The sequence below is a fragment of the Prionailurus viverrinus genome, chromosome X (genome assembly GCF_022837055.1).
Source record: "Prionailurus viverrinus isolate Anna chromosome X, UM_Priviv_1.0, whole genome shotgun sequence".
Lineage (NCBI taxonomy): Eukaryota > Metazoa > Chordata > Mammalia > Carnivora > Felidae > Prionailurus > Prionailurus viverrinus.
The window spans coordinates 106,098,877-106,124,949 of NC_062579.1; the positions used below are offsets into that span (position 1 = coordinate 106,098,877).

General features: G+C 44.8%; 1 protein-coding gene and 1 long non-coding RNA gene across 4 annotated transcripts in view; one reads left to right on the forward strand and one right to left on the reverse strand.

Annotated features, from left to right (window-relative positions):
- Positions 1 to 729: 729 nt before the first annotated feature.
- LOC125156856 (uncharacterized) lies at positions 730 to 3,101 on the reverse strand. Its single transcript, XR_007148814.1, has 2 exons — positions 3,035 to 3,101; positions 730 to 1,438 (listed from the first exon to the last, which is right to left on the reverse strand). It is a non-coding gene; the product is annotated as an uncharacterized LOC125156856 (long non-coding RNA).
- The window catches only part of LOC125156855 (transmembrane 9 superfamily member 2-like), an 86,384-nt gene continuing 61,507 nt past the window's right edge, over positions 1,197 to 26,073 (forward strand). For all 3 annotated transcript variants that reach the window (XM_047843035.1, XM_047843036.1, XM_047843034.1), the window contains exons 1-5: positions 1,197 to 1,428; positions 10,277 to 10,344; positions 12,157 to 12,250; positions 17,329 to 17,456; positions 18,140 to 18,269. In XM_047843035.1, the coding sequence (XP_047698991.1) occupies positions 1,243 to 1,428; positions 10,277 to 10,344; positions 12,157 to 12,250; positions 17,329 to 17,456; positions 18,140 to 18,269 (606 nt within the window). In that variant the 5' untranslated portion in view covers positions 1,197 to 1,242. The remainder of the gene's footprint in view (positions 1,429 to 10,276; positions 10,345 to 12,156; positions 12,251 to 17,328; positions 17,457 to 18,139; positions 18,270 to 26,073) is intronic.

Below are 26,073 nucleotides of genomic sequence, written 5' to 3' on the forward strand. Positions count from 1 at the left end.
CATACTCTGCTTAAGTCATGCATGTGAAATAAAAGTTGTATCTCCCGGGTAGAAATGATGGCACAACTTATTTCACATTGAGTGACACATGTATCATCAGAGACAACATAAAAATATTAAACAGCTTAACTGGCTAGTTTGTATCACTGAATGGCTTTTTGGGGTCTGCTGTATTTTTTTTTTGCGGCATTTATGTTAACATTGCTTTAACAAAAAAATATGACGCGAGCCACGTCACTGTAAATATTCTATGTTCTAGCAGCCACACTTTATTTTTCAACGTTTATTTATTTTTTTGGGACAGAGAGAGACAGAGCATGAACGGGGGAGGGGCAGAGAGAGAGGGAGACACAGAATCGGAAACAGGCTCCAGGCTCTGAGCCATCAGCCCAGAGCCTGACGCGGGGCTCGAACTCACGGACTGCGAGATCGTGACCTGGCTGAAGTCGGACGCTTAACTGACTACGCCACCCAGGCGCCCCAGCCACATTTTATTTTTAAAAAATGTTTTATTTAGCGCAATAGACCCAAAATATTGTCATTTCGACCTGCAATCAATATACGAATGCAGAGGTTTGCACTTCTTTTTCCAGGCAGTCTCTGATATTGGGTGTGCATTTGACACTTATGGAACATCCATTTCGGACTGGCTGCATTTCTAGCGCCTAATACCCATCATCCTGTACGGTCTGGCCCCGGAATTCCCCCCCTTTCCCTCTTTTTGTCCCCCCCCCCCCCCCACCTCGCAGGAAGAAGTGAAGATGATGGGGGGCGGTAACACTGCTACTTTGGGGCCGAGGCAAACTCGGGGAGGACGCAAGACCCTGTGATGTGACGTTGAGATGCTGAGAGACCTCTCAGCCAGACTTCCCTGTCCCCCTCCCCCGCACCGCGAGACAGCCCCAAAGGCAGCTCTCGAGGTACAGCCAACCGCTGGAAAGTGCCGGGCTGCGGGTGGGGGGATGGGGGAATGCGGGACGCGGCGGGGAGGGGGTGGAAGGCGCAGCGGGGATCCGCACGCATGCGTATTGAATGCGCTCGCAAACACTGCCTGGCGCCCTAGCAACGGGTTCCAAGCCACTGTCTCGCCGGAATAAGTGGCCTTCCCAGGAGTTCTCGTCCAACCAGCCGGTCTAGGCTCCTCCCGGTCCACGGTTCTTCCTTATCATTCCCGCTTCTCCCTTCCACTGGTTCAATCTCGCCTTCTGGTGTGTGTTCCCGAGCCCTGAGGCGGTTCCTAAAATGAGTACTCGTTTCCGCATGGGAACCAACCCCTGGCGCCTCGGGCTCGTCCGGCCCGGGCTGAGGTGGCTGCTGGGGCTGGGGCTGTTCCTGGGGCTTCAGGCTTCCCGCAGCGCAGCTTTCTACCTCCCCGGGTTGGCTCCAGTTAACTTCTGCGAGGCATCCCGAGAGACTGCAACCTGCAAGGTGAGGACCCCTGGGAGGCAGTGAGATGTGAGGGGAAGGCTTTGGGTTGGGGTATCAGGCACACCAGGGGAGACCATGGTCGTGAGCTCTTGGACTCGGACCCGGAACGCCAAAGCCCTGTCCATAGGTGTGTCTCAACGTCCCAGTCTCTGAGCCTCGCACTTGGGAGTATCTGGACCTTTCTTTTTCCCGGATTCTATTTCCCTCCCTTTTGGCTCCTGCCCCGTGCTGTGCCTTCGTCCAACTCCCGCTCAGCTCCTTCTCCCTCATAGCTCCTCCTTTCCCCCCTTTCCCTCAGCTCCCTCCCTTTTATCTCAGCTTTCCTCTTCTCTTCACTCTGGGCTCTGCTCCTCCCTTCCCACCTTCCCTGATAGCCTCCCTGTCCATCCAGGCCCTGCCCTTCCCCTTTCTCTCTCCTGTAGGCCCCGCCCCTCCACTTATCTCCCCACTCTAGGCCCCGCCCAACCACCCAGGCCCCGTCCCGCCCCTTTCCTCTCCCTTCTAGGCCCTGCCCCTCCGCCTTCTTCTCCCCTCAAGGCCCTGCCTCTCGCCCTTATTCTACCATCTAGACCCAGCCCTTCCGACAAGGCCCCGCCCCTACACCGAGACTCGGTCCCTCGACTTTTCTCTCTTGTCTAGGCACCATCCCTCCCCTTTCCTCTCGCCTCTATGACCCTCCACTCTGCATGCCTCTCCCTTCTAGGCCCTCCCCACCCCATTCCTCTCACTTTAATGCCCCACCCCTCCCCTTTCCTCTCCCCTTTGTGCTCCGCCCCTCCTATTTCCTCTTCCATCTAGGCCCCGCCCTTCCACGCAGGCCCGGCCCCTCCGCTTTCCTCTTGCCTCTAGGCCCCGCCCCTTCAACCACGCCCCTCCCACCCACTTTTTTTCTCCCCTCTAGGGTCGCCCCTTCCCTTTCCCTTCTCCTCTAGGCCCCTCCATTTCATGCAGTCCCCGCCCCTCCGCATTCCTCACCCCTCTAGGCCCCGCCCCTGCAACCAGGCTCCACCCATTATCTTTCTTCTCCACTCTTGGCCACACCCCTCAAACCCGCCCCACCCGTCCAGTTTTTTCTCCCCTCTAGGACTCGGCCCTCAACTTTCTTCTCCCCTCAGTGTTCCCATCCTCCAGCCCCCTCCCCTCCCCTTTCCTCTCCTCTCTAGGCCCAGGCCCTCCACTTTCCTCTCCACTCTGGGCCACGCCCTTCCACTATGACCCCGCCCCTTCACCCAGGCCTACCTGGCCACTTTCATCTACCCTCTAGGTCCTGACCCTCTTTTCTCTCCCCTTAGGACCAGCCCCTCCTCTTCTACTCTCTAGGCCCTGGCCCTCCACTTTCCTCACCCCTCTAGGGTGAGGCCTCTAGGCCCCGCCTCTCCATCCAGGCCCTCCCCTCCCCTCTATGCCCCACCCCTCTCATTTCCTCTCAAGATTCCCAGCCTCCACCCAGGCCGCTCCCCCCTCCTTTCCTATCTTCTCTAGGGCATGCCCCTCCACTTTCCTCTCCACTGTGTAGGCCCCACAACTCCCTTTTCCTCTCCCCTCTAGGCCCTGTCCTTCCACGCAGGCCCTGCCCCTCCGTGTTCCTCTCCCCTCTGGTACTCACCCCTCCAACTACGACCTGCCGCTCGAACCACGACCTGTCTGTTCAATTTTTTCTACCCTGTAGGACCCGCCCCTCAACTCTCCTCTCCCGTCTGTGAACCTATCCTCCACCCAGGCCCCTCCCCTCCCCTTTCCTCTCCTGTCTAGGGCCTGGCCCTCCACTTGCCTCTCCACTCTAGGCTCCACCCCTCTCCCCTCTAGGCCCGCCCCTCCAACCAGGCCGAGTCCATCGACTTTCTTCTCCCTTCTAGGCCCCACCCTTCCACATCACTCTCCCCTCTAGTACCTGCCCCTAGAACCGCGACCTGTCTGTCCACTTTTTTCTACCCTCTAGGGCCGTCCCTCAACTTTCCTCTCTCCTCCCAGGAGCCTCCCCTCGCCTCTCCTCTCTTGTCTAGGCCCTGGCCCTCCACTTTCCTCTCAACTCTAGGCCCTGCCCCTCCCCTTTCCTGTCCCCTGTAGGCCCCTCCACTCCCCTTTTCTCTCGATCTAGGCCCCGCCCTTCCATGGTCCTCTCCCCTCTTGGCCACGCCCCTCCAACCAGACCTCGCCCAACCATTCTGCTCCCCTCTAGGCCCCGCCCTTCCACCCAGGCCCCACCCCTCCACCTTCCTCTCCCCTCTAGGCTCCGTCCTTCCAACCATGCCCCACCCATCCAGTTTTTTCTCTCCTGTAGGACCAGCTTTTCAACTTTCCTGTCTATGTCCCCATTTTCCACCCAGGCCCCTCACCTCCTCTTTCCTCTTCCCTCTAGGCCCCACCCCTCCCCTTTCCTCTCTCCTCTAGACCCAACCTCTCCCCTTTCCTTTCCTTTAGGCCCCTCCTCTTCCTTTTCCTCTCTTCTCTAGGCCCTGCCCTTCCACGGAGAACTGTTCTTCCAAGTTCCTCTCCCCTCTACCTCCCTCTATGTCCCGCCCCTCCCCTCCCCTTATCTTTCCTCTACGGCCCTGCCTCTCCACCCAGGCCCCTCTCCTCCCCTTTCCCCTTTCCTCTAAGCCCTACCCCTCCCCTTTTCTCTCTCCTCTGTGCCCAGGCCCTCTCCTTTTCTCTCCCTCTAGGCCCTTCCACTCCCAGGTCTTGTCCCCTCTAGGCCCCGCCCCTCCACACTGGCCTCCCCCTTCCCCTTTCCCCTCCTATCTAGGCCCTGCCCTTCCACTCAGTCCCCATCCCTCCGGGTTCCTCACCCCTCTAAGCCCTGCCCCTCCAGCCAGGCCCTGCCCATCCACTTTCTTCTCCCCTCTAGGCCCCGCCCCGCGTTCCTATTCCTTGTAAGCCCTGCCCCTCCAACCATCCCCCATCCTCCCCTCTAGGACCCGCCCCTCAACTCTCCTCTCCCCTATCTACATCCTCCACCCAGGCCCCTCCCCTCCTCTTTCCTCTCCTCTCTAGGACCCGGCCCTCCACTTTCCTACACTCTAGGCCCCGCCCTCCCCTCTCCTCTCCCTGTAGGCTCCTCCAGTCCCCTTTCCTCTCCCTTGTAGGCCCCGCCCCTCTGCTTTGGTCTCCTCTCTAGGCCCTTCCACTCCCCTTTCCTCTCCCCTCTAAGCCCCGACCTTCCATGCAGGCCCCACCCCTCCGCGTTCCTCACTTCTCTAGGCCCCGCCCCTTCAACCAGGCCCCGCCTGACCACCTTCTTGTCCCCTCTAGACCCCGCCCCTCAGCTTTCCTCTCTCCCCCTTATGTCCCCATCCTCCACCCAGTCCCCTCCCCTTCCCTTTCCTGTCCTCTGTAGGCCCTGGCCCTCCACTTTCCTCTGCAATCTGGGCCCCACCGTTCCACCAAGGCCATGCCCCTCCACCCGGGCAACTTTCCTCTTCCCTCAAGACCCTGCTTTTCCCCCCCTGCCCCGCCCCTCCCCTTTCCTCTCTTCCCTTGGATTCACCCCTCACCTTTATTCTACCCTCTAGTCCATGCTCCTCCCCTTTCCTCTCCCTTCTAAGAGTCGACCCTCTCCTTTATTCTACCCTGTAGGCCCCGCCTTTCCCCTTTTTTCTACCCTCCAGGCTCCTCCCTTCTACCCAGGCCCCGCCCCTCCATGTTCCTCTCCCCTCCAGGCTTGGCCCCTCCACTCAGGCACCTCCCCTCCCAATTCCTACCTCTCTGTGCTCCCCCCCTCCCCTATAGACCCTGCCACTCCGTCCAGGCCCCATCCCCTCTCCCTTCTCCCTCTAGGCCCCAATGCTCCCTTCCCACCGCTCCCGTCTGGGTCCCACGCCTCCCACCTAACTCCACCCCACCCTCTTTCTCTTCCCTCTTGGCTGGCTGTCTTCTCTTAGTTCCTCTGCTTCCTCCTTTCTAGGCTACTTCTCCACTGCCCTTCTGGGCTCCTCCTGGGCCTCCTCCCTCTCCCCCCTGCCTATTGGCTGCTCCTCCTCCTCTGTCGGGCTCCTCTGCTTTCCCCCTCCTTGGCTCTTCCCTCTTCCTGCCCCTCTCCCTCTCCCTATTCCTTTTCCCTATCCCTGAGCTCAGTGGGTGGCTCAGATCTCTTGCAGGTTTTTGGGTTCAAGTCCTGCCTCAGGGGCTCTGTGGTGACGGCTCAGGGCCTGGAGCCTGCTTCAGATTCTGTCTCTCTCTCTCTCTCTGCCCTTCCCCTACCCAGGATCTGCCTCTCTTTCTCTCTCTCTCAAAAATAAATAAACATTAGAAAGGGACTTATTTTTCTGACTCCTAGTTGCCTGATCTAGTGTATGAGGGAGTGTTCTGGCATACCACAAGGGCACTGGGAAGCTCAGAACAGTGCTGGGTGTGGTTTGACTACATTCTTAACCAACGTGAAAGTTCCGGGGTTTTCTAAAGGCCAGTTGTAGGTGCAGCAAATTTGCTCTTAAAACTTGGAATTTGCCTTTTCCTGCGAGAAGTATTGATAGTAATTTCCTACAGATACGGCCTTTAGGGGCACCTGGGTGGCTCAGTTGGTTAAGCGTCCGACTCTTGATTTCGGTTCAGGTCATGATCTCACAGTGCATGAGTTCAAGCCCCACATCGGGCTCTGCGCTGACCGTGCAGAGCCTGCTTGGAATTCGCTCTCTCCCCCCTCTCTCTGCCCCTACCACGCTTGCTCCCTCTCTCTCTCTCTCAAAATAAACTTAAAAAAAAAAAAAAGAAATGGCCTTTAAAAAATATTTTTATGTCTGCTTTCTCTCTGGTGATACCTCATCTTGGCTCTCTATTTCAGCAGGCTTCCTAGCAAAGAAACATCTTTAATCATAACAAATATCTGGAGTTTCTTTTCTGTGAGCTCTTTTCTTTTTAGGCTGTTACTTGTATCCCTAATGTGTTCTACTTTTTATTCTGAGATTTTGCCTTCTGTCTTTTGGTGAATCTCTCATTTCTAGGTTCAACACTCCAAACTTCCTTCACTTGCTAGTGTCCAGCCCCTTGATTTTTTAAAAATTTTAAAAATTTTTATTTATTTTTGAGAGAGAGAGAGAGAGTGAGCAAGCACGAGCAGGGGAGGGGCAGAGGAGAAGCGAGACGGGAAGGGGAGACCCATGAACTGTGAAATCATGACTTGAGCCGAAGTCGGTCGCTTAACCAACAGCTACCCAGGTGCCCCAAGCCCCTTGATTTTTAAAAAAAGTTTATTTATTTATTTTGAGACACACACACACACACTCACATGAGAGCCTGGGAGAGGCAGAGAGAGAGGATGAGAGAGACAACTCCAAGCAGGTTCTGTGCTTTCAGTGTGGAGCCTGACATGGGACTCGAACTCACGAACTATGAGATTGTGACCTGAGTCAATACCAAGAGCCTGATGCTTAACGAACTGAGCCAGCCAGGCGCCTGTTGATTTTTTTTTTTTTAGTTTAAAAATTTTTACTATTACAAAAGCAATAGCAGACAAGCAAAACTAAGAAAAGAAAAGCATTTATAATAACTATAGAATTACTACTTCTGATATCTTAGTATGTATTCCGGGGGCGTCTGCCTGGCTCAGTTGGAAGAGTTCGTGACTCTTGATCTTAGGATCATGAGTTTGAGCCCCACATTGGGTGTAGAGATTACTTAAAAAAATAAAACCTTGAAAACCACATATAATGTACATTTTTTTCTGTATATACTAATATCCACATTTGTATATTTAAAAATTTTTTCATGTTTATTTATTTTTGAGAGAGAGAGACAGAATGCCAGCAGGGGAGGGGCAGAGAGAAAGGGATCTGAAGCAGGCTGCAGACTCCGAGCTGGCAGCACAGAGCCCAATGCGGGGCTCGAACTCACAAATCATGACATCGTGACCTGAGGTGAAGTCACTCCACAGACTGAGCCACCCAGGCCCCCTGCCACATGTTTATTTTTAGTAATATGCATTTAGTGTTCCTTTGTGCCTTTCCATGCCTTAATAGCTCATTTCTTTTCAGTTTTGAATAATATCCCACTGTCTGAACGTACCACAGTTCGTTTATATATTCACCTACTAAAGGACCTCCTGGTTATTTCCATGTTTTGGCAATGATGAATAAAGCCGCGCTAGGCATCGTGTAGGTTTTTGTGTGGACCTAAGTTTTCAGCTCCTCTGGGCAAATACCAAAGAGTATCATTGCTGGATTGCACGCTAAGGATATGTTTAGTTTTGTAAGAAATTGCCAAGCTGTCTTCCAAAGCGGTTGTACCATTTTGCATTCCCACTAGCAATGAATGAGAGTCCACCTGCATTGTTTACCAACATCAAATCATAGTATCCATGTTATTTTGTAACCCGCACTTTTGTATTAACTCCATCTTTCCATATGAACACATTTTTAGTTGGTTAAGCGTCTGACTCTTGGTTTCGGCTTAGGTCACGACCTCACAACTCGTGAGTTTGAGCCCCGTCTAGGGCTCTGTGCTGACAGTGAGGAGCCTGCCTGGGATTCTCTCTCTCTCTCTCTCTCTCTCTCTCTCCCTCTCTCTCTCTGCCCCTCCCCCACTCGCACACAAGAGCGTGTGCGCGCGCTCTCTCTCTCTCAACAAATAAATATTAAAAAAAATAAAAAACGGGGGCGCCTGGGTGGCTCAGTCGGTTAAGCGTCCGGCTTCGGCTCAGGTCATGATCTCGCAGTTTGCGGGTTCAAGCCCCACGTTGGGCTCTGTGCTGACAGTTCAGAGCCTGGAGCCTGCTTCAGATTCTGCGTCTCCTCCTCTTCTGTGCCCCTCCCACGCTCATGTTCTGTCTCTCAATAATAAACAAACGTTAAAATTAAAAATAAAATAAAATAAAAAATAAAAAACTGATTTGTGGACACTTTTAAATTAGGAAATAGGTCCCTTGTCTGTGACATCATTTTCCTGTTTGTCAGTTGCCTCTTGGTTTTGCTTCTTGTGTTTTGTTTTTGTTTCTGTTTTTGCCATTTCGAAAAATTGACTTCTAATTTATCAAAGGAAATTTTTAGGGTGGCTCAGTCAGTTGAGCAGTCGACTTCAGCTCAGGTCATGATTGCATGGTCCCTGGGTTAAAGCCCTACATCTGTACTGTCAGTGTAGAACCTGCCTGGGTTCTCTCCCTCTCTCTGCCCCTCCCTGACTCATGCTGTCTCTCAAAATAAATAAATAAATAAAACAATTTTTTTGGGTCTGAGTTTTGTGCCCTGTTTCAAAAGGTTTTAACTAAGCCAGCTGAGATTCTAAAGTAATTCTCCCCTGGTTTCTTTTATTACTTTCACGGTTTAAATTGTAACACATAAAATTGATATTTCCTGGTGTAATGTATGAGGTAAGCATCCAACTTACCTTTTTTTTCCCCTCAATCACTGAACAGTTGTCTTAACGCCATTATAGAATAATTTGTCTTTTTTCCACTTGATCTGAGAAACTATTAAGGTTCTTTTAAATACATTAAGCTCCAAATATGCATTTTAAAACATAGTTCAAATCTTATGTACGTTGTGTTTTTGGATTCCAGATAAGAAGTATTATCCTTAATTATCTGCTGTCCTTTTAGAAACTTTTGCCTGTTCACCTTCGCAAAACTATGACTGATAAATGTTGCTATTGCTAACTGCCTGATTAGATTTCAATTAAGTGAAGATACGATGCTCTTACGGAGTTAATAGTAAGGCTTGTATTTGTTCCCAAACTTGATTTTCTACATCCTTTTATTACAAAAAATCTAACCATATGGTAAAGATGATAGCGGATGTTCATATTTTTTTTTTAAAGCAGTTTACGGAATTTTGAATAAAATGATTACCCAAGTTCTGCTGTTCTAGTGGTTTTAAAAATCCTGTCTTGTTAATGATCAGGAACACAGCTGAGGTCCAGGAAAGTAAGAAGTATCCTGTGAAAAGCCAGGATAGATGTCCTAATATTCATGTACTAACTCTCAAGCTGTTTAACAAATCTGCTGATTTATTCCACAAATTGAGGGCTTGCTTTCTAGCAGATGGGGGGGGGGGTGGGGAGAAGGGAGAAGAGGCATCACGACAACTGACAGTTGAAAAGAAAGACATAAAATCTTTACCAAGAAGTTTAAGTTCTTTGGTAGGGGTGCGGAATGTGGGTATTAGGAGTGTGGGTAACACCAATGGCAATTTGGCTTTGGAGCAAATGGTTCTCACTTCAGATACTGAGTAAGTCACGGAGTCAAAGCTGGCACAAGGATTAAAGTTCAAAGTGACCCTGAACCATCAGGGAAAGTCACATTGTGATCATCACGTTCTGTTTAAGATAGGAAAGAGTGAAGTGTATTTTAGAATGATTCTTATAAAAGTGGTTAAAATAATACAACAGGTAGCTTTCCGACACGGGGCTTGAACTCATGAAACTGAGATCATGACCTGAGCCGAAATCAAGAGTCAGATGTTTAACTGGCTGAGCCACCCAGGTGCCCCCTCCTTTAAAGAAAATAAGTATCTCATTTTCTTAACCTGAATTCCATGGACTCCAAGGGTCCTATGAAGCCTCTTAAAACAGAGCCGTGACTTTGGTGAATACGTGTGCTTTTCTGGGGAGAGGGGCCATGGCTTTCATCAAGTTCTCAAAGGGTTCTATAATTAAAAAGGGTTAAGATGGCCGAGGTATCTGAAAAATTTATGTAGTCAGAGAATCCAATGATTCCAGCCAAATGAAATGTTATGAATTTATAGCTACACTATGTTAAAAATTTATAACACTGTACTAAGTTATAAATTTATAATTGCACAGTTATAAATTGATGGGAGCAATAGACCCCATTACCTTTCAGTTACTTCATTATGTATTTTGCAAGTGCTACCTTATTTTACCTTGTATTATTAACGAGTGTTTTCTTTCCGTTTTGTAGTCCACAGTAGCACTGTTTGTAAATAGATTGGACTCCGTGGAATCTGTCCTACCTTATGAATACAATACGTAAGTTATAAGTATTATAATTATGTCTGATATAATTGATATAATTGTGGTTATATCACAATTATGATATTGTGTTAAAAAGATTTTTTAATGTTTATTTATTTTTGAGAGACAGGGAGAGACAGAGCATGAGAGGGGGAGGGGCAGAGAGGGAGGGAGACACAGAATCCGAAGCAGGTTCCAGGCTCTGAGCTATCAGCACAGAGCCCGATGCGGGGCTCGAACTCACGAACTGTGAGATCATGACCTGAGCAGAAGTGAGACACTTAACCGACTGAGCCATCTAGGCGCCCTAGAATGTGTTTAAAAGTTTTTAATGATAGTGAATGAAATCCCTGGATATATTAAAGATTTATGGTGCTAATTTTGTAATAAAGGTAACAGGAACGAAATGATTAGAATATAGAGATTTCAATGTGAGACAAGTGTTTAAAAATTTAAGAAGTTGCCATATTTGATTTTTCTAAGAAAAGCAAATTATAAATTTACTACCTTTTGAAGTTACAAAAATCTTCACAGATTTGTAATGTATTTCTAAAACATAGGCTAGTTAGGTTTATCCTAAGGTACTTAATAAATGCACCTGCTTAGTTTAATAGTGAGCATGTATCACATAATCAAGGTTAAGATCAGTCATTTGAGAATAACAACAAATGATATACTTAAAAATTTGTTTTAATGTTTATTTATTTTTGAGAGAGACGGACAGAGCACGAGCAGGGGAGGGGCAGAGAAAGAGGGAGACACAGGATCCGAAGCAGGCTCCAGGCTCTGAAATGTCAGCACACAGCCCGCCCGACCTGGGGCTCGAACTCACAAACTGTGGGATCGTGACCTGAGCCGAAGTCAGATGCTCAACCTACTGAGCCACCCATGCGCCCCACAAATGATGTACTTTTTAGAAAAATAATTGTAACTCCCTTTGATATTGCTTTATTTCCATTAATGAAACAGAGGTAAAATCAGGTCTAATTTTCATTAAAATACCAAGTTAAATGTTAAATGTTAATATAAGCATTTAAAATATTACACAAACCCACCAACTGATTTTATCTTTTACCATTTTATATTCGATTTTGTATATTCACATTTACTTAAAGGTAGTTGTAATTCTTTTCATGTAGTAACCATTTGATCTGTGAGTGAATTTGTGGGCATATATTTGAGGAGGGGTTTTGTCGTTTCAGTTTTCCTTTGATCAGAACCGATAATTGCAGTTTCTAGATGTCTCAGGTTAGAATTACTACACATTTTAAGCTATTGTTTGCTTATTTTTATGTAATTTGAAGTTTAGCCCTGAAAATACCATTCGTTTTTTTTTTTTTTTAAGATTGTGATTACCTACATTACAGAAGTCAAGAGCAGTAACATGAGCATTTTAAATAATGAATTCAGGGGCGCCTGGGTGGCGCAGTCGGTTAAGCGTCCGACTTCAGCCAGGTCACGATCTCGCGGTCCGTGAGTTCGAGCCCCGCGTCAGGCTCTGGGCTGACGGCTCAGAGCCTGGAGCCTGTTTCCAATTCTGTGTCTCCCTCTCTCTCTGCCCCTCCCCCGTTCATGCTCTGTCTCTCTCTGTCCCAAAAATAAATAAACGTTGAAAAAAAATAAAAAAAAAATAATAATGAATTCATAGCTATAAAAGATTAAATAATTTAAAAAGGAATCTACAATGAAGTCTATAAATCATAATTCGACACCTCTGGGTCATGTTTTTAGAAGCATCTACCATTAACAGTGGAGACGCTAGACAGATTACAAAGATGGATTTCTTTGCTGATTTTTTTTTTTATCTTACCTGAGCTTCTCTTCTAGCTTTGACTTCTGTAAAGACTCTGAAAGGAGAAATCCTTCTGAAAATCTTGGACAAGTGCTATTTGGAGAACGAATAGCATCATCTCCTTATAAGGTGATTCAACTGATCTTCTTATTAAATATTATTTCAAATTGAATCTTTTCAAAACTGGGTGCTTAAAATTGTAGCAAAGAGTCTTTGTTTTATTTATTTTTTTATTATCATTATTTTTTTTAGTAATCTCTATACCCAAAGTGGGACTCAAACTTTACAACCCAAGATCAAGAGTTGTGGGCTCCTCTGACTGAGCCAGCCAGGTGCCCCGAAGAGTCTTTGTTTGAGATATTTTTCATTTTTTAATGTTTATTTATTTTTGAGAGAGAGAGATGGAGTGCAAGTGGGGGAGGGGCAGAGAGAGAGGGAGACACAGAATCTGAAGCAGGCTTCAGGCAGGCTCTGAGCTGTCAGCACAGAGCCAGATGCGGGGCTCGAACTCATGCACCATGAGATCATGACCTGAGCTGGAGTCAGACGCTTAACTGACTGGGCCACCCAGGCCGTCCCTAAAGAGTCTTTGTTTTAAAAGGAGGTCCAGAGGGGCGCCTGGGTGGCGCAGTCGGTTGAGCGTCCGACTTCAGCCAGGTCACGACCTCGCGGTCCGGGAGTTCGAGCCCCGCGTCGGGCTCTGGGCTGATGGCTCAGAGCCTGGAGCCTGTTTCCGATTCTGTGTCTCCCTCTCTCTCTGCCCCTCCCCGATCATTCTCTGTCCCAAAAATAAATAAACGTTGAAAAAAAAAAAAAAAAAAAAAAAAAAGGAGGTCCAGAAAAGGAAAGGGGATAGAATGTGGTGTTGCCAGAAGAATGCATTTAATATGTGCTGTTCAAACTGTCTGAGGTTCCACGTAAAGGTTTTGTCTTTGAGGTTTTTTTTTTTTTTTTCAACGTTTATTTATTTTTGGGACAGAGAGAGACAGAGCATGAACCGGGGAGGGGCAGAGAGAGAGGGAGACACAGAATCGGAAACAGGCTCCAGGCTCTGAGCCATCAGCCCAGAGCCTGACGCGGGGCTCGAACTCACGGACCGCGAGATCGTGACCTGGCTGAAGTCGGACGCTTAACCGACTGCGCCACCCAGGCGCTCCGTGTCTTTGAGGTTTTACTTTTGTTTTGTAAAGGAAAGAAGCTTAATTTATGTTTCCTGCATAATTTGGGTAGGTGATATAAGCAGATGTAATTGGACTGTCGTTCTCTATTGATTTTGCCTTCAATATCTTAATAATATTGGGATAGATTAAGGATCTTTTCATAAGCAGTTATGATTATGAAGGCATTAACTTTTTCCTTCCTTCTTTCCAAATTCATTGAAATATACTTGAAGTACAGTAAACTGTGTGTATTGAAAGTGTGTAGTTTGGCCAATTTTATTTTTCTTTAATTAATAAAGTTCATTTATTTGAGAGAGAGAGAAAGAAAGTGCATGTGTGAGTGGGGGAGGGAGAGAGAGAGAGGGAGAGAGAAAATCCCAAGCAGGCTCAATGCTATCAGTGCAGAGCCTGATGTAGGGCTCAATCTCAGGAACCGTGAGATCATGACCTGAGCCGAAATCAAGAGCTGGACATTTAATCAACTGAGCCACCGAGGTGCCCCAATTGTAATATATGTAGACACTTGTGAAACCATCAGGCATTAGTTTCTTTTAAAACTTTTTAGTTTGAAATGATTATAGATTCACAGGAAGCTACAAAAAAATCTTGAACAAGGAGGTCTTGGTACCTTTGCCCAGATTTGCCCAACGGTAACACCTTCCTGTTTTTAAAGTTTACTCATGTATTATTTCTGAGAGAGAGACAGAATGCAAGCGGGGGGAAGGACAAGGAGGGGGGGAAGTCACAGAATCCAAAGCAGGCTCCAGGCTCTGAGCTGTCAGCACAGAGCCCGATGAGGGGCTCCAACCCATGAACTGTGAGATCATGACCTGAGCTGAAGCCAGACACTTAACCGACTGAGCCACCCGGGCACCCCTCTTTTCAAGTCCTTTAATTTATTGCTTTGATTCCAGTGTAATTAATGTACGGTGTTACATTAATTTCACGTGTACAATATAGTGATTCAGCAATTTTATACATTACCCAGTGCTCATCGCGATAAATGGTTCTCCATACCCATCATCTGTTTCACCCATCCCCCCACCCACCTCCAGTCCTCTCTGCTTCTACCATGTTATTGCAATTATGTTACACAAGTGGAATCACGCTGCCTGCAACCTTCTTGGGATCAGCTTTGTTTTCTGTCAGCATCATCCCCTTGAGATCCACGTGGGTTGTGTGCATTCACAGTAGTACTGCGTGGTGTGGATATTCCGGTTTGACTATTTACCCCGTTGAAGGACACTCGGATTGTTTCTCTAGCATCCGACTGTGATGAGTAAGACTGCTGTGAACATTTAGGTGGAGGTTTTTTGGTGTGCGGCTGGGTTTTCATTTTTCCGGGGTAAACATCCAAGAGTGTAACTGCCGGGTAATGTGAGAGTGGCGTGCTTAATTTTGCAAGAAACCGCCTTTTTCCAAAGTGGCCATACCATTTACGTTCCGACCAGCAAAGTAGGAGTGACGGCGTTTCTCTGCGTCTTTGCCAGCATTTGGTGTTGTCATGACAAAAATCGTTCTTGAAGTATAGTTGACATACAAGGTATTGTCATTTTTTATTTTGACCACTCCGATAGGTGAATTTCGCCGTAGCTTTCATTTGCATTTTCCTAGCGCCTAATGATGTTGAACACCTTTTCATGTGTGCGTTTACTCTCTGTATATGCTCTTCAGTGAGATGTCTCCTCTTCGACCCATTTTCTATTTGAATTGGTTGTTCCTTTACTATGGAGTTTGCAGAATTCCTTATATATTCCGGGTGTGATTCCTTTGGTGCAACAGTAGTTCGCAAATTGTTTCTCCCAGTCTGCAGCCTGTGTTTTTATCATCTACTTTTTAAAAAGTTTTTAAGTAATCTCTACACCCAATGTGGGGCTTGAACTCACAACCCCAAGATGGAAAGTCAGATGCTGTACTGACTGAGCCAGCCAGGTGCCCCTTCTTTTCTTTTAAAGCCTATTTATTTATTTATTTATTTATTTATTTATTTATTTAATGTTTATTTATTTTTGAGAGAGAGAGAGAGCACGAGTGGAGGAGGGGCAGAGAGAGAGGGAGACACAGAATTCAAAGCAGGCTCCAGGCTCTCAGCTGTTGGCACAGAGCCCAACATGGGGCTCAAACCCATAAACTTTGAGATCATGATGTGAGCTGAAGTCAGACGCTCAGCCAACTGAGCCACCTAGGCACCCCGATTTATTTATATTTTAGAGAGAGGGTGCGAGCAAGAATGGGAGGGACAGAGGGAGGAACAAAGGGAAAGAGAGAGAGAGAGAGAGACAGAAAGAGAGAGAATCCCAAGCGGACTCTACACGTGGAGCCTGACTCGGGTTTCAATCTCATGAGTGTGCTGTCATGACCTGAGCCAAAATCAAGAGTTGACTCTTGACCAACTGAGCCACCCAGGTTCCCCTGTTTGTTTATTTTTAAGTAATCTCTATACCCAACATGAGGCTTGAACTCATGACTGAGATCAAGAGTTGCATACTCTTCCAACTGAGCCAGCCAGGCACCCTTATGTTTTCATCTAAAAAATTTTTTTTTAACGTTTTTAATCATTTTTTTAGAGAGATTGAGTGAGCAGGAGGGGGACAGAGGGAGGGGGAGACACAGAATCCGAAGCAGGTTCCAGGCTCTGAGCTGTCAGCACAGAGCCCGACGTGGGGCTCGAACTCACGAACCGTGATATCATGACCTGAGCTGAACTCCGATGCTTAACCGACTGAGCCCTCAGGCACTCCTCACCTTCTTAACAGAGTCTTTCACAGAGCAAACTTTGTTAACTTTTTATGAGGTCCAATAGTCAAGTTTTCTTTTTATGGGTTGTGTTTTTGGTGTCAGGTCGAAGGAGATGTGATACAGCCTTTAGGTCTTGAAGATTTTCTTTTACGTTTTCTTCTAAAAGTTTCATAATTACTTTACATATTTAAGTCTGTTCTATTTGAGTTATTTTGTATGAGGTATGAGATTGGGTTGAAATTCCTTCTTCTTCTCCTTCTTCTTCCTCCTGTGCCTGTAGATGTCCAATTGCTTCAGCACCTGCCGTTGAAAAGACTATCCTTCCTCCACTGAATTGCTTTTGGACCTTTGTCAAAAAAAATCACATGGACATAGTTATGTAGATCTATTTCTGGGCTCTTTGCTGATCTCTTCCTTTGGTCTCTGTGTCAGGCATTAGCTTTTTGACAATTAAAGTTGCCCAACATACACTTGTGGCATACCACTGTCCTCATGGAAAAGTGAACTTTTTCAAGAAATGGTGTCCCTTGGAATGAAGAAACAAACATGACCGTATTAAAAAGAAAGAAAGAAGCACGAGAGTGTTCTCCGCAGCTGCCAGTAGGGAACTTTGGGATTAATCGTCGTGTGCTTCCAGGATATGAGGTGCTAAATATAACACTTTTCATAGTTTATGCTTGCCCCTGATTTCCTGATTAATAACATTGGCACTTTACCCTGAGAATCCCTCATAGCTAGACTTTGTAAACAAGAGGCTTCATATGAAAAATATCAGATATTTTGTTATCACTTTTTTGGGAACAGCTCCACTGAGAGTTTCACATACCAAATAATTCACCCACTTCAAGTGTCCAGTTTTTTGTTAAGTAAGCTCTACACCCCAGGTGAGGCTTGAACTCATGGCTCTGAGATGAAGAGTTGCATGTTCTGTTGACTGAGCCAGCCAGGCACCCCTTAAAGTGTCCACTTCAATGTTTTTAGTATATTGAGAGAGTTGTGTGACCATGATTACAATCACTTCTGTTACCACTTTTAAGTGAAGGGTTCTATATGAGAGTTATTGAAGAAGGCAAATTGGTCTTAGTCGTGAAAGCATAGTGTGTGTGTGTGTGTGTGTGTGTGTGTGTGTGTGTGTGTGGTGTAATCATTTCAGGTATAAATCGAAAGTTAAAGGAGATAGTGTTGAGGATGATGGCACACTGAAGTCTCTGAAGGAAAGGTTTATCTGTAAGATAAATTGCCTATTTTGTGACCCTTGATTTATAAAACTTAGCCAAATCTTTTAATCTTTTAATTCTTTCTCAACAGTTTCCTTTTAACAGGACAGGAACATGCGTAAAAGTTTGTGTAAAATCCTATGATACAGCAAATGATGACCAGGAGAAAAAGCTGGCCTTTTTGAGGAAAGGAATACGACTGAATTATCAGCATCACTGGTAGGTTTGGTAAATGAGAGGACCTGATTTAATTTTTCAAGTCCTTTCAGAAGTAGTTTTTTTTAAAAAAGGAAGTAGGTTTTTAAAAATTTTTTTAAGTTTATTTTGAGAGACACAGGGACAGCACGAGAAGGGGGGTGCAGAGAGAGAGAGGGAGAGAGAGAATCCCAAGCAGCTTCTACACCGTGAGCACAGAGCCGACGCAGGGCTTGAGCCCACGTGAGATCATGACTTGAGCTGAAACAAAGAGTTGGACGCCTGGGTGACTGAGCCACACCTAGGTGCCCCTAAAAAAAAGTAGTAGTTTTTTAAAATTTTTAAAAAATGTTTATTTATTTTTGAAGGAGAGAGAGAGACAGAGCGTGAGCGGGGGAGGGGCAGAGAGAGAGGGAGACACAGAATCCGAAGCAGGCTCCAGGCTCCGAGCTGTCAGCACGGAGCCCGACGCGGGGCTCGAACGCACAAACCGCGAGATCATGACCTGAGCCGAAGTTGGACGCTTAACCGACTGAGCCACCCAGGTGCCCCAAAGTAGTAGTTTTAATAGGTCCTTGAAATTGTATGTATGCTATTTTTTGTAACTTTGATTAAAAACTTGAACTTAAATCCATGCAAGATGATGTTGGTTTTGCTTGGTGTGAAACGCTTGTCAAAACTTTTATTGTTAAAATATTTGTATTTAGGATTATTGACAATATGCCTGTAATATGGTGCCGTAATACAGGGGATGGAACAAAGTGCTGCACACCAGGATTTCCGATAGGATGTTTTATTACCAAAAGTGGCGAATCGAAACATGCCTGCCTTACCCATGTAAGTGTTGAGAACTTACTTAGAAATATAAGAATACTGCTTCACTTAATAATTTGCTTTCTAGGATAGTCACTTAGCAAACATTATGGGACACCTACCATCTTCTAGGTTTTGGGAATACAAACTCAAGTAGACGTGGTCTTTGTCCTCTAGAAGTTCACAGTCCTGACTAAGGAGATAGACCTGTAGACAGATCAATACAACAGAATGTTCTATGATAGGAGACTGAGAGACAAGGAGGATATAATGGAGGGAGTGAAAATGTATTTGTGAAATAAATGGGTGGGTGAGCATTTCTAGGAGGGAAATCAGTGTGATCAAGAACTTGGAAGTCTGGGGGCACCTGGGTGGTTCAGTTGGTTGAGCATCTGACTTCAGCTCAGGCCACGATCTCTCGGTTTGTGGGTTCAAGCCCCGCGTCGGGCTCTGTGCTGACAGCTTGCTCAGAGCCTGGAGCCTGCTTCAGATTCTGTGTCTCCCTCTTTCTGCTCCTCTCCTGCTTGTACTCTGTCCCCCCCTCTCTCTCAAAAATAAATAAACATTACAAAAAAAAAAATAAAAAAAAATAACTTGGAAGTCTGAAACAGGATGCTATGATTGGGGGACTGTGAGTAGTTGAGCATGTCTGTGGCCTAAGGTTTAGGGTTTGGGAGGTGCAGCTAGAGATGATGCTGAAAAGGTGGCTGGGCAGAAGCTGGGTCGTGGAGGGAGGTCCTGTGTGCGATATTACTTCCTACGGTGCCTGATTTAATCCTTAGAACAGCCCTGTTGCTAGGACCCTACTGCTGCCATTTTATAGGTGATGAAACTCGGTCTCTGAGAGGTTAAGTGACATGACTAGAGGCATACAGCTTGTTAAGTGCAGAAGTAGGAATCCAGCTCAGAACTTTTTAGCTTGGAAGTCCCCATCTCACGGTCGGCCTTGTGACTCTCCAGCAGTCTCCACTGGGCCCCAGGGTAACAGGAGGGTCTTCAGACTGCTGTGGAGACTAATGAAGAGGCTCGAATGGCCGCAAAATAGGTCAGCCAGGACAGCACTGTTTTAATTTGTTTTACGTGTCAAGACTCGATGTGGGCCAGCGATGGGGACAAAGGGGAAGAGAGAAGGAAGAATATAGGATGACTGCCCAGTTTCTTGCTTGGTTGTCTAACTGATGGTACTCTTTTTTTGTTTTTTTTTAATTTGTTTTTTTATTTTCTAAAATTTACACCCAAATTAGTTAGCATATAGTGCAACAATGATTTCAGGAGTAGATTCCTTAATGCCCCTTATCCATTTAGCCCATCCCCCTCCCACAATCCTTCCAGTAACCCTCAGTTTGTTCTCCATATTTAAGAGTCTCTTCTGTTTTGTCCCCTTCCCTTTTTTTTATATTATTTTTGCTTCCCTTCCCTTATGTTCATCTTTTTTGTCTCTTAAAGTCTTCATCTGAGTGAAGTCATATGATATTTGTCTTTCTCTGACTGACTAATGTCACTTAGCATAATACACTTGAGTTCCATCCACGTAGTTGCAAATAGCAAGATTTCATTCTTTTCGATTGCCGAGTAATACTCCATTGTGTATATATACCGTATCTTCTTTATCCATTCATCCATCGATGGACATTTGGGCTCTTTCCATACTTTGGCTATTGTTGACAGTGCTGCCATAAACATGGGGGTGCATGTGTCCCTTCGAAACAGCACACCTGTATCCCGTGGATAAATGCCTAGTAGTGCAATGGCTGGGTTGTTGGGTAGTTCTATTTTTAGTTTTTTGAGGAACCTCCATCCTGTTTTCCAGAGTGGCCGCACCAGTTTGCATTCCCACCAACAATGCAAAAGAGATCCTCTTTCTCCGAATCCTCGCCAACATCTGTTGTTGGCCTGAGTTGTGAATGTTAGCCATTCTGACAGATGTGAGATGGTATCTCATTGTGGTTTTAATTTGTATTTCCCTGATGATGAGTGATGTTGAGCACTTTTTCATGTATCGGTTGGCCATCTGGATGTCTTCTTTGGAGAAGTGTCTATTCATGTCTTTTGCCCATCTCTTCACTGGATTATTTGTTCTTTGGGTGTTGAGTTTGCTAAGTTCTTTATAGATTTTGGATATTAGCCCTTTATCTGATATGTCATTTGCAAATATTTTCTCCCATTCTCTCTGTTGCCTTTTAGTTTGGCTGATTGTTTCCTTCGCTGTGCAGAAGAATTTTATTTTGATGAGGTCCCAGTAGTTCATTTTTGCTTTTGTTTCCCTCGCCTCCGGAGACATGTTGAGGAAGAAGTTGCTGTGGCCAAGATCAAAGAGGTTTTTGTCTGCTTTCTCCTCGAGGATTTTGGTGGCTTCCTGTCTTACGTTTAGGTCTTTCATCCATCTTGAGCTTATTTTTGTGTCTGGTGTAAGAAAGTGGTCCAGGTTCATTCTTCTGCGTGTCGCTGTCCAGTTTTCCCAGCACCACTTGCTGAAGAGACTGTCTTTATTCCATTGGATATTCTTTCCTGCCTTGTCACAGATTAGATGGCCATACGTTTGTGGGTCCATTTCTGGGTTCTCTATTCTGTTCCATTGATCTGAGTGTCTGTTCTTGTGCCAATACCATACTGTCTTGATGATTACACCTTTGTAGTATAGCTTGAAGTCTGGGATTGTGATGCCTCCTGCTTTGGTTTTCTTTTTCAAGATCTCTTTGGCTATTTGGGGTCTTTTCTGGTTCCATACACATGTTAGGATTATTTGTTCTAGCTCTGTGAAGCATGCTGGTGTTACTTTGATAGGGATTGCATTGAATATGTAGATTGCTTTGGGCAGTATTGCCATTTTAACAATATTTGTTCTTCCTATCCCGGAGCATGGAATCTTTTTCCATTTTTTTGTGTCTTCAATTTCTTTCATAAGCTTTCTATAGTTTTCAGTGTATAGATTTTTCACCTCTTTGGTTAGATTTATTCCTAGGTATTTTATGGTTTTTTGTGCAACTGTAAATGGGATCGATTCCTTGATTTCTCTGTCACTTCATTGTTGGTGTATAGGAATGCAATCGATTTCTGTGCATTGATTTTATATCCTGCCACTTTGCTGAATTCATGGATCAATTCTAGCAGTTTTTTGGTGGAATCTTTTGGATTTTCCATATAGAGTATCATGTCATCTGCGAAGAGTGAAAGTTTGACCTCCTCCTGGCCGATTTGGATGCCTTTTATTTCTTTGTGTTGTCTGATTGCAGAGGCTAAGACTTCCAATACTATGTTGAATCCCTGTCTTGTTCCTGACCTTAGGGGGAAAGCTCTCAGTTTTTCCCCGTTGAGGATGATATTAGCATTGGGTTGTTCATATACGGCTTTTATGATCTCGAGGTATGCTCCTTCTATGCCTACTTTCTTGAGGATTTTAAAAAAATTTTTTTTAAAGTTTATTTATTTTTAAGACAGAGAGAGACGGAGCATGAACGGGGGAGGGTCAGAGAGAGGGAGACACAGAATCTGAAACAGGCTCCAGGCTCTGAGCTGTCAGCACAGAGCCCGACGCGGGGCTCGAACTCACCGACCGCGAGATCACGACCTGAGCCGAAGTCGGACGCTTAACCGACTGAGCCACCCAGGCGCCCCTTGAGGGTTTTTATCAAGAAAGGATGCTGTATTTTGTTAAATGCTTTCTGTGCATCTATTGAGAGGATCATATGGTTCTTGTCCTTTCTTTTATCGATGTGATGAATCACGTTAATTGTTTTGTGGATATTGAACCAGCCCTGCATCCCAGGTATAAGTCCTGCTTGGTTGTGGTGAATAATTTTTTTAATGTATTGTTGGATCCAGTTGGCTCATATCTTGTTGAGGATTTTTGCATCCATATTCATCAGGGAAATTGGTCTATAGTTCTCCTTTTTAGTGGGGTCTCTGTCTGGTTTTGGAATCAAGGTAATGCTGGCTTCATAGAAAGAGTTTGGGAGTTTTCTATTTTTTGGAACATTTCTATTTTTTGGAACAGTTTTAAGAGAATAGGTGTTAACTCTTCCTTAAATGTTTGATAGAATTCCCCTGGAAAGCCATCTGGCCCTGGACTCTTGTTTTTTGGCAGATTTTTGATTACTAATTCAGTTTCCTTACTGGTTATGGGTCTGTTCAAATTTTCTATTTCTTCCTGTTTCAGTGTTGGTAGTGTATATGTTTCTACGAATTTGTCCATTTCTTCCAGATTACCCATTTTATTGGCATATAATTGCTCATAATATGCTCTTATTATTGTTTTTATTTCTGCTGTGTTGGTTATGATCTCTCCTCTTTCATTCTTGATTTTATTTATTTGGGTCCTTTCCTTTTTCTTTTTGATCAAACTGGCTAGTGGTTTATCAATTTTGTTCATTCTGTCAAAGAACCAGCTTCCGGTTTCATTAATCTGTTCTACTGTGTTTTTGGTTTCGATAGCATTAATTTCTGCACCAATCTTTATACTTCCTGTCTTCTGCTGGTTTTGGGTTTTATTTGCTGTTCTTTTTTCCAGCTTCTTAAGACATAAGGTTAGGTTGTGTATCTGAGATCTTTCTTCCTTCTTTAGGAAGGCCTGGATTGCTATATACTTTCCTCTTATGACCGCCTTTGGTGCATCCCAGAGGTTTTGGGTTGTGGTGTTATCATTTTCATTGACTTCCATATACTTTTTAATTTCCTCTTTAACTGCTTGGTTAGCCCATTCATTCTTTAGTAGGATGTTCTTCAGTCTCCAAGTATTTGTTACCTTTCCAATTTTTTTCTTGTGGTTGATTTCGAGTTTCATGGCATTGTGGTCTGAAAATAGGCACGGTATGATCTCGATCTTTTTGTGCTTACTTAGGGCTGATTTGGGTCCCAGTATATGGTCTATTCTGGAGAACGTTCCATGTGCACTGGAGAAGAATGTATATTCTGCTGCTTTAGGATGAAATGTTCTGAATATATTTGTTAAGTCGATCTGGTCCAGTGTGTCATTCCAAGCCATTGTTTCCTTGTTGATTTTCTGATTAGATGATCTGTCCATTGCTGTGAGTGGGGTGTTGAAGTCTCCTACTATCATGGTATTACTATCGATGAGTTTCTTTATGTTTGTGATTGATTTATATATTTGGGTGCTACCACATTTGGCGCATAAATGTTTACAATTGTTAGGTCTTCTTGGTGGATAGACCCCTTGATTATGATATAATGCCCTTCTGCATCTCTTGATACAGTCTTTATTTTAAAGTCTAGATTGTCTGATAGAAGTATGGCTACTCCGGCTTTCTTCTGTTGACCATGAGCATGATAGATTGTTCTCCATCCCCTTATTTTCAATCTGAAGGTGTCTTTAGGTCTAAAGTGGGTCTCTTGTAAACAGTATATAGATGGATCTTGTTTTCTTATCCATTCTGTTACCCTATGTCTTTTGATTGGAGCATTGAGTCCACTGATGTTTAGATTGAGTATTGAAAGATATGAATTTATTGCCATTATGTTGCTTGTAGAGTTGGAGTTTCTGGTGGTGTTCTCTGGTCCTTTCTAATCTCTGTTGCTTTTGGTATTTATTTGTTTATTTATTTATTTATTTATTTATTTATTTATTTACATTTTCATCTTTTCTCCCTTCAGAAAGTCCCCCTTAAAATTTCTTGCAGGCCTGGTTTAGTGGTCACAAACTCCTTTGATTTTTGTTTGTCTGGGAAACTTTTTATCTCTCCTTCTATTTTGAATGACAGCCTTGCTGAATAAAGAATTCTTGGCTGCATATTTTCCTGATTCAGCACACTGAATACATCCCGCCACTCCTTTCTGGCCTGCCAAGTTTCTGTGGCTAGGTCTGCTGCAAACCTGATCTGTCTTCCCTTGTAAGTTAAGGACTTTTTTCCCTTGCTGCTTTCATGATTCTCTCCTTGCCTGAGTATTTTGTGAATTTGACTCTGATATGCCTTGTTGATGGTCGGTTTTTGTTGAGTCTAATGGGGGTCCTCTGTGCTTCCTGGATTTTGATGTCTGTGTCTTTCCCCAGGTTAGGAAAGTTTTCCGCTACGATTTGCTCACATAACCCTTCTACCCCTATTTCTCTCTCTTCCTCCTCTGGGACCCCTGTGATTCTGATGTTCCTTTTTAATGAGTCACTGCTTTCTCTAATTCTTAAATTGAGCTCTTTTGCCTTAATCTCCCTCTTTCTCTCTGATTCATTATTCTCTATAAGTTTGTCCTCTATATCGCTGATTCTCTGTTCTGCCTCGTCCATCCTTGCCGCCGCTGCATCCATCCGTGATTGCAGCTCAGTTATAGCATTTTTAATTTCATTCTGGCTATTTTTTACTTCTTTTATCTCTGCAGAAAGGGATTCTAATCTATTTTGGACCCCGGCTTGTATTCTTATCGTGATTCTAAATTCTGGTTCAGACATCTTGCTTGTATCTATGTTGGTTAAATCCCTGGCTGTCGTTTCTTCGTGCTCTTTCTTTTGGGGTGAATTCCTTCGTTTTGTCATTTTGAAGGGAGAAAAGGAATTAATGAGGTAGAAAAATTGAAATTAAAAAAATTAAAATTAAAAAAATATTAAAATTAAAAATTACGCGCGCACACACACACACACACACACACACACACAAATTGAATAGATGATGCTAGATCCTAGTTGTATTTTGGTCTGGGTGTTGAAAGTGGTTTGACAGATTAGAGAAAATAAAAGGGGGGGGAAGAAAAAAAAGGAAATCTTTTGAGAATTTGAAAACATGAATACACTGAAGTAGACTAAAATGAGATGATGCAGGTAAAATTGAATTTGAAAAAATATACACAAAAGTAAAGAGTAGAGAAAAATTAAAGAAAAATATTTTTAATAAAAATTAAAAATAAATATGAATTTTTTCTTTTTCTGTATTTAAGAAAAAAGAAAAGAAACGAAAAAGAGAAAAAAGATAAAAAAAGAAAAAAGAAATCGTTTGAAAATTTGAAAAAGTGAATACACTGACGTAGACTAAAATAAAATGATGGAAGTAAAATAGAATCTGAAAAAATTTACACAAAAGGAAAAAGTATAGTAATAAAAATTAAAGAAAAATATTTTTAATAAAAATTGAAAATAAAAATGCATTTTTTCTCTTTCTGTATTCAAGAAAAAGAAAAGAATTGTGAAAAAGAGAGAAAAAAGGAAAGAAAAGAAAGAAATATGAATAGATGAACCTAACAGATTAAAGTAGGACTGAAATTGCTTTGTTTTCCCTTAGATGTTAGTGTATGTAGCACTTTATAGTCCATAAACTAAGCCGGCAGTGAGACTTGTGTTCTCGAGAGCCAGGTTGGCCCAGGAGGGCGGGGCTCAGTGTAACGGCTCCGCTCTCCACTAGATGGCGCTGCTAGCCTACTGGGGTGGATTGTTGCAGTGCTCGTAGGTGCCTATGCGCATGCGCGGGAGCGGTGAAAACGGCGCCACCCAGCCTCCCTGTCTGTTCTCCTGGCTCAGCAATCACGCACCCGACCTCTGTCTTCAGCTCTCGTCCACTCCCCGCTTTTTCACTCTCCGTCACCAGGCCCCAGGCAGTGCCTCTCTCCGAAGTTTTGTCTCAGATGCGGCTGTGTTCCCCGGCCCCTTACTTCCCAAGGACTTCGGCTTTGACCCGTTCCACCCCTCTGCGGGAGGGTCTCACAGAGCAAAGGCCGAATGAGCAATGGCCGAACGTCGGCTGCACCCAGGAACGCAGGCGGGACCCCGAGACTGCGGCCAGGTGCCAGCCCGCCCCAGAAAAAGCCCGCGAGACAGTGTAGCAGCGGCGTCTCGGGGATGATGGAAAATCACAACACACACCTGGCACCAGGCTTCCCCCTCAACGACCCTGTT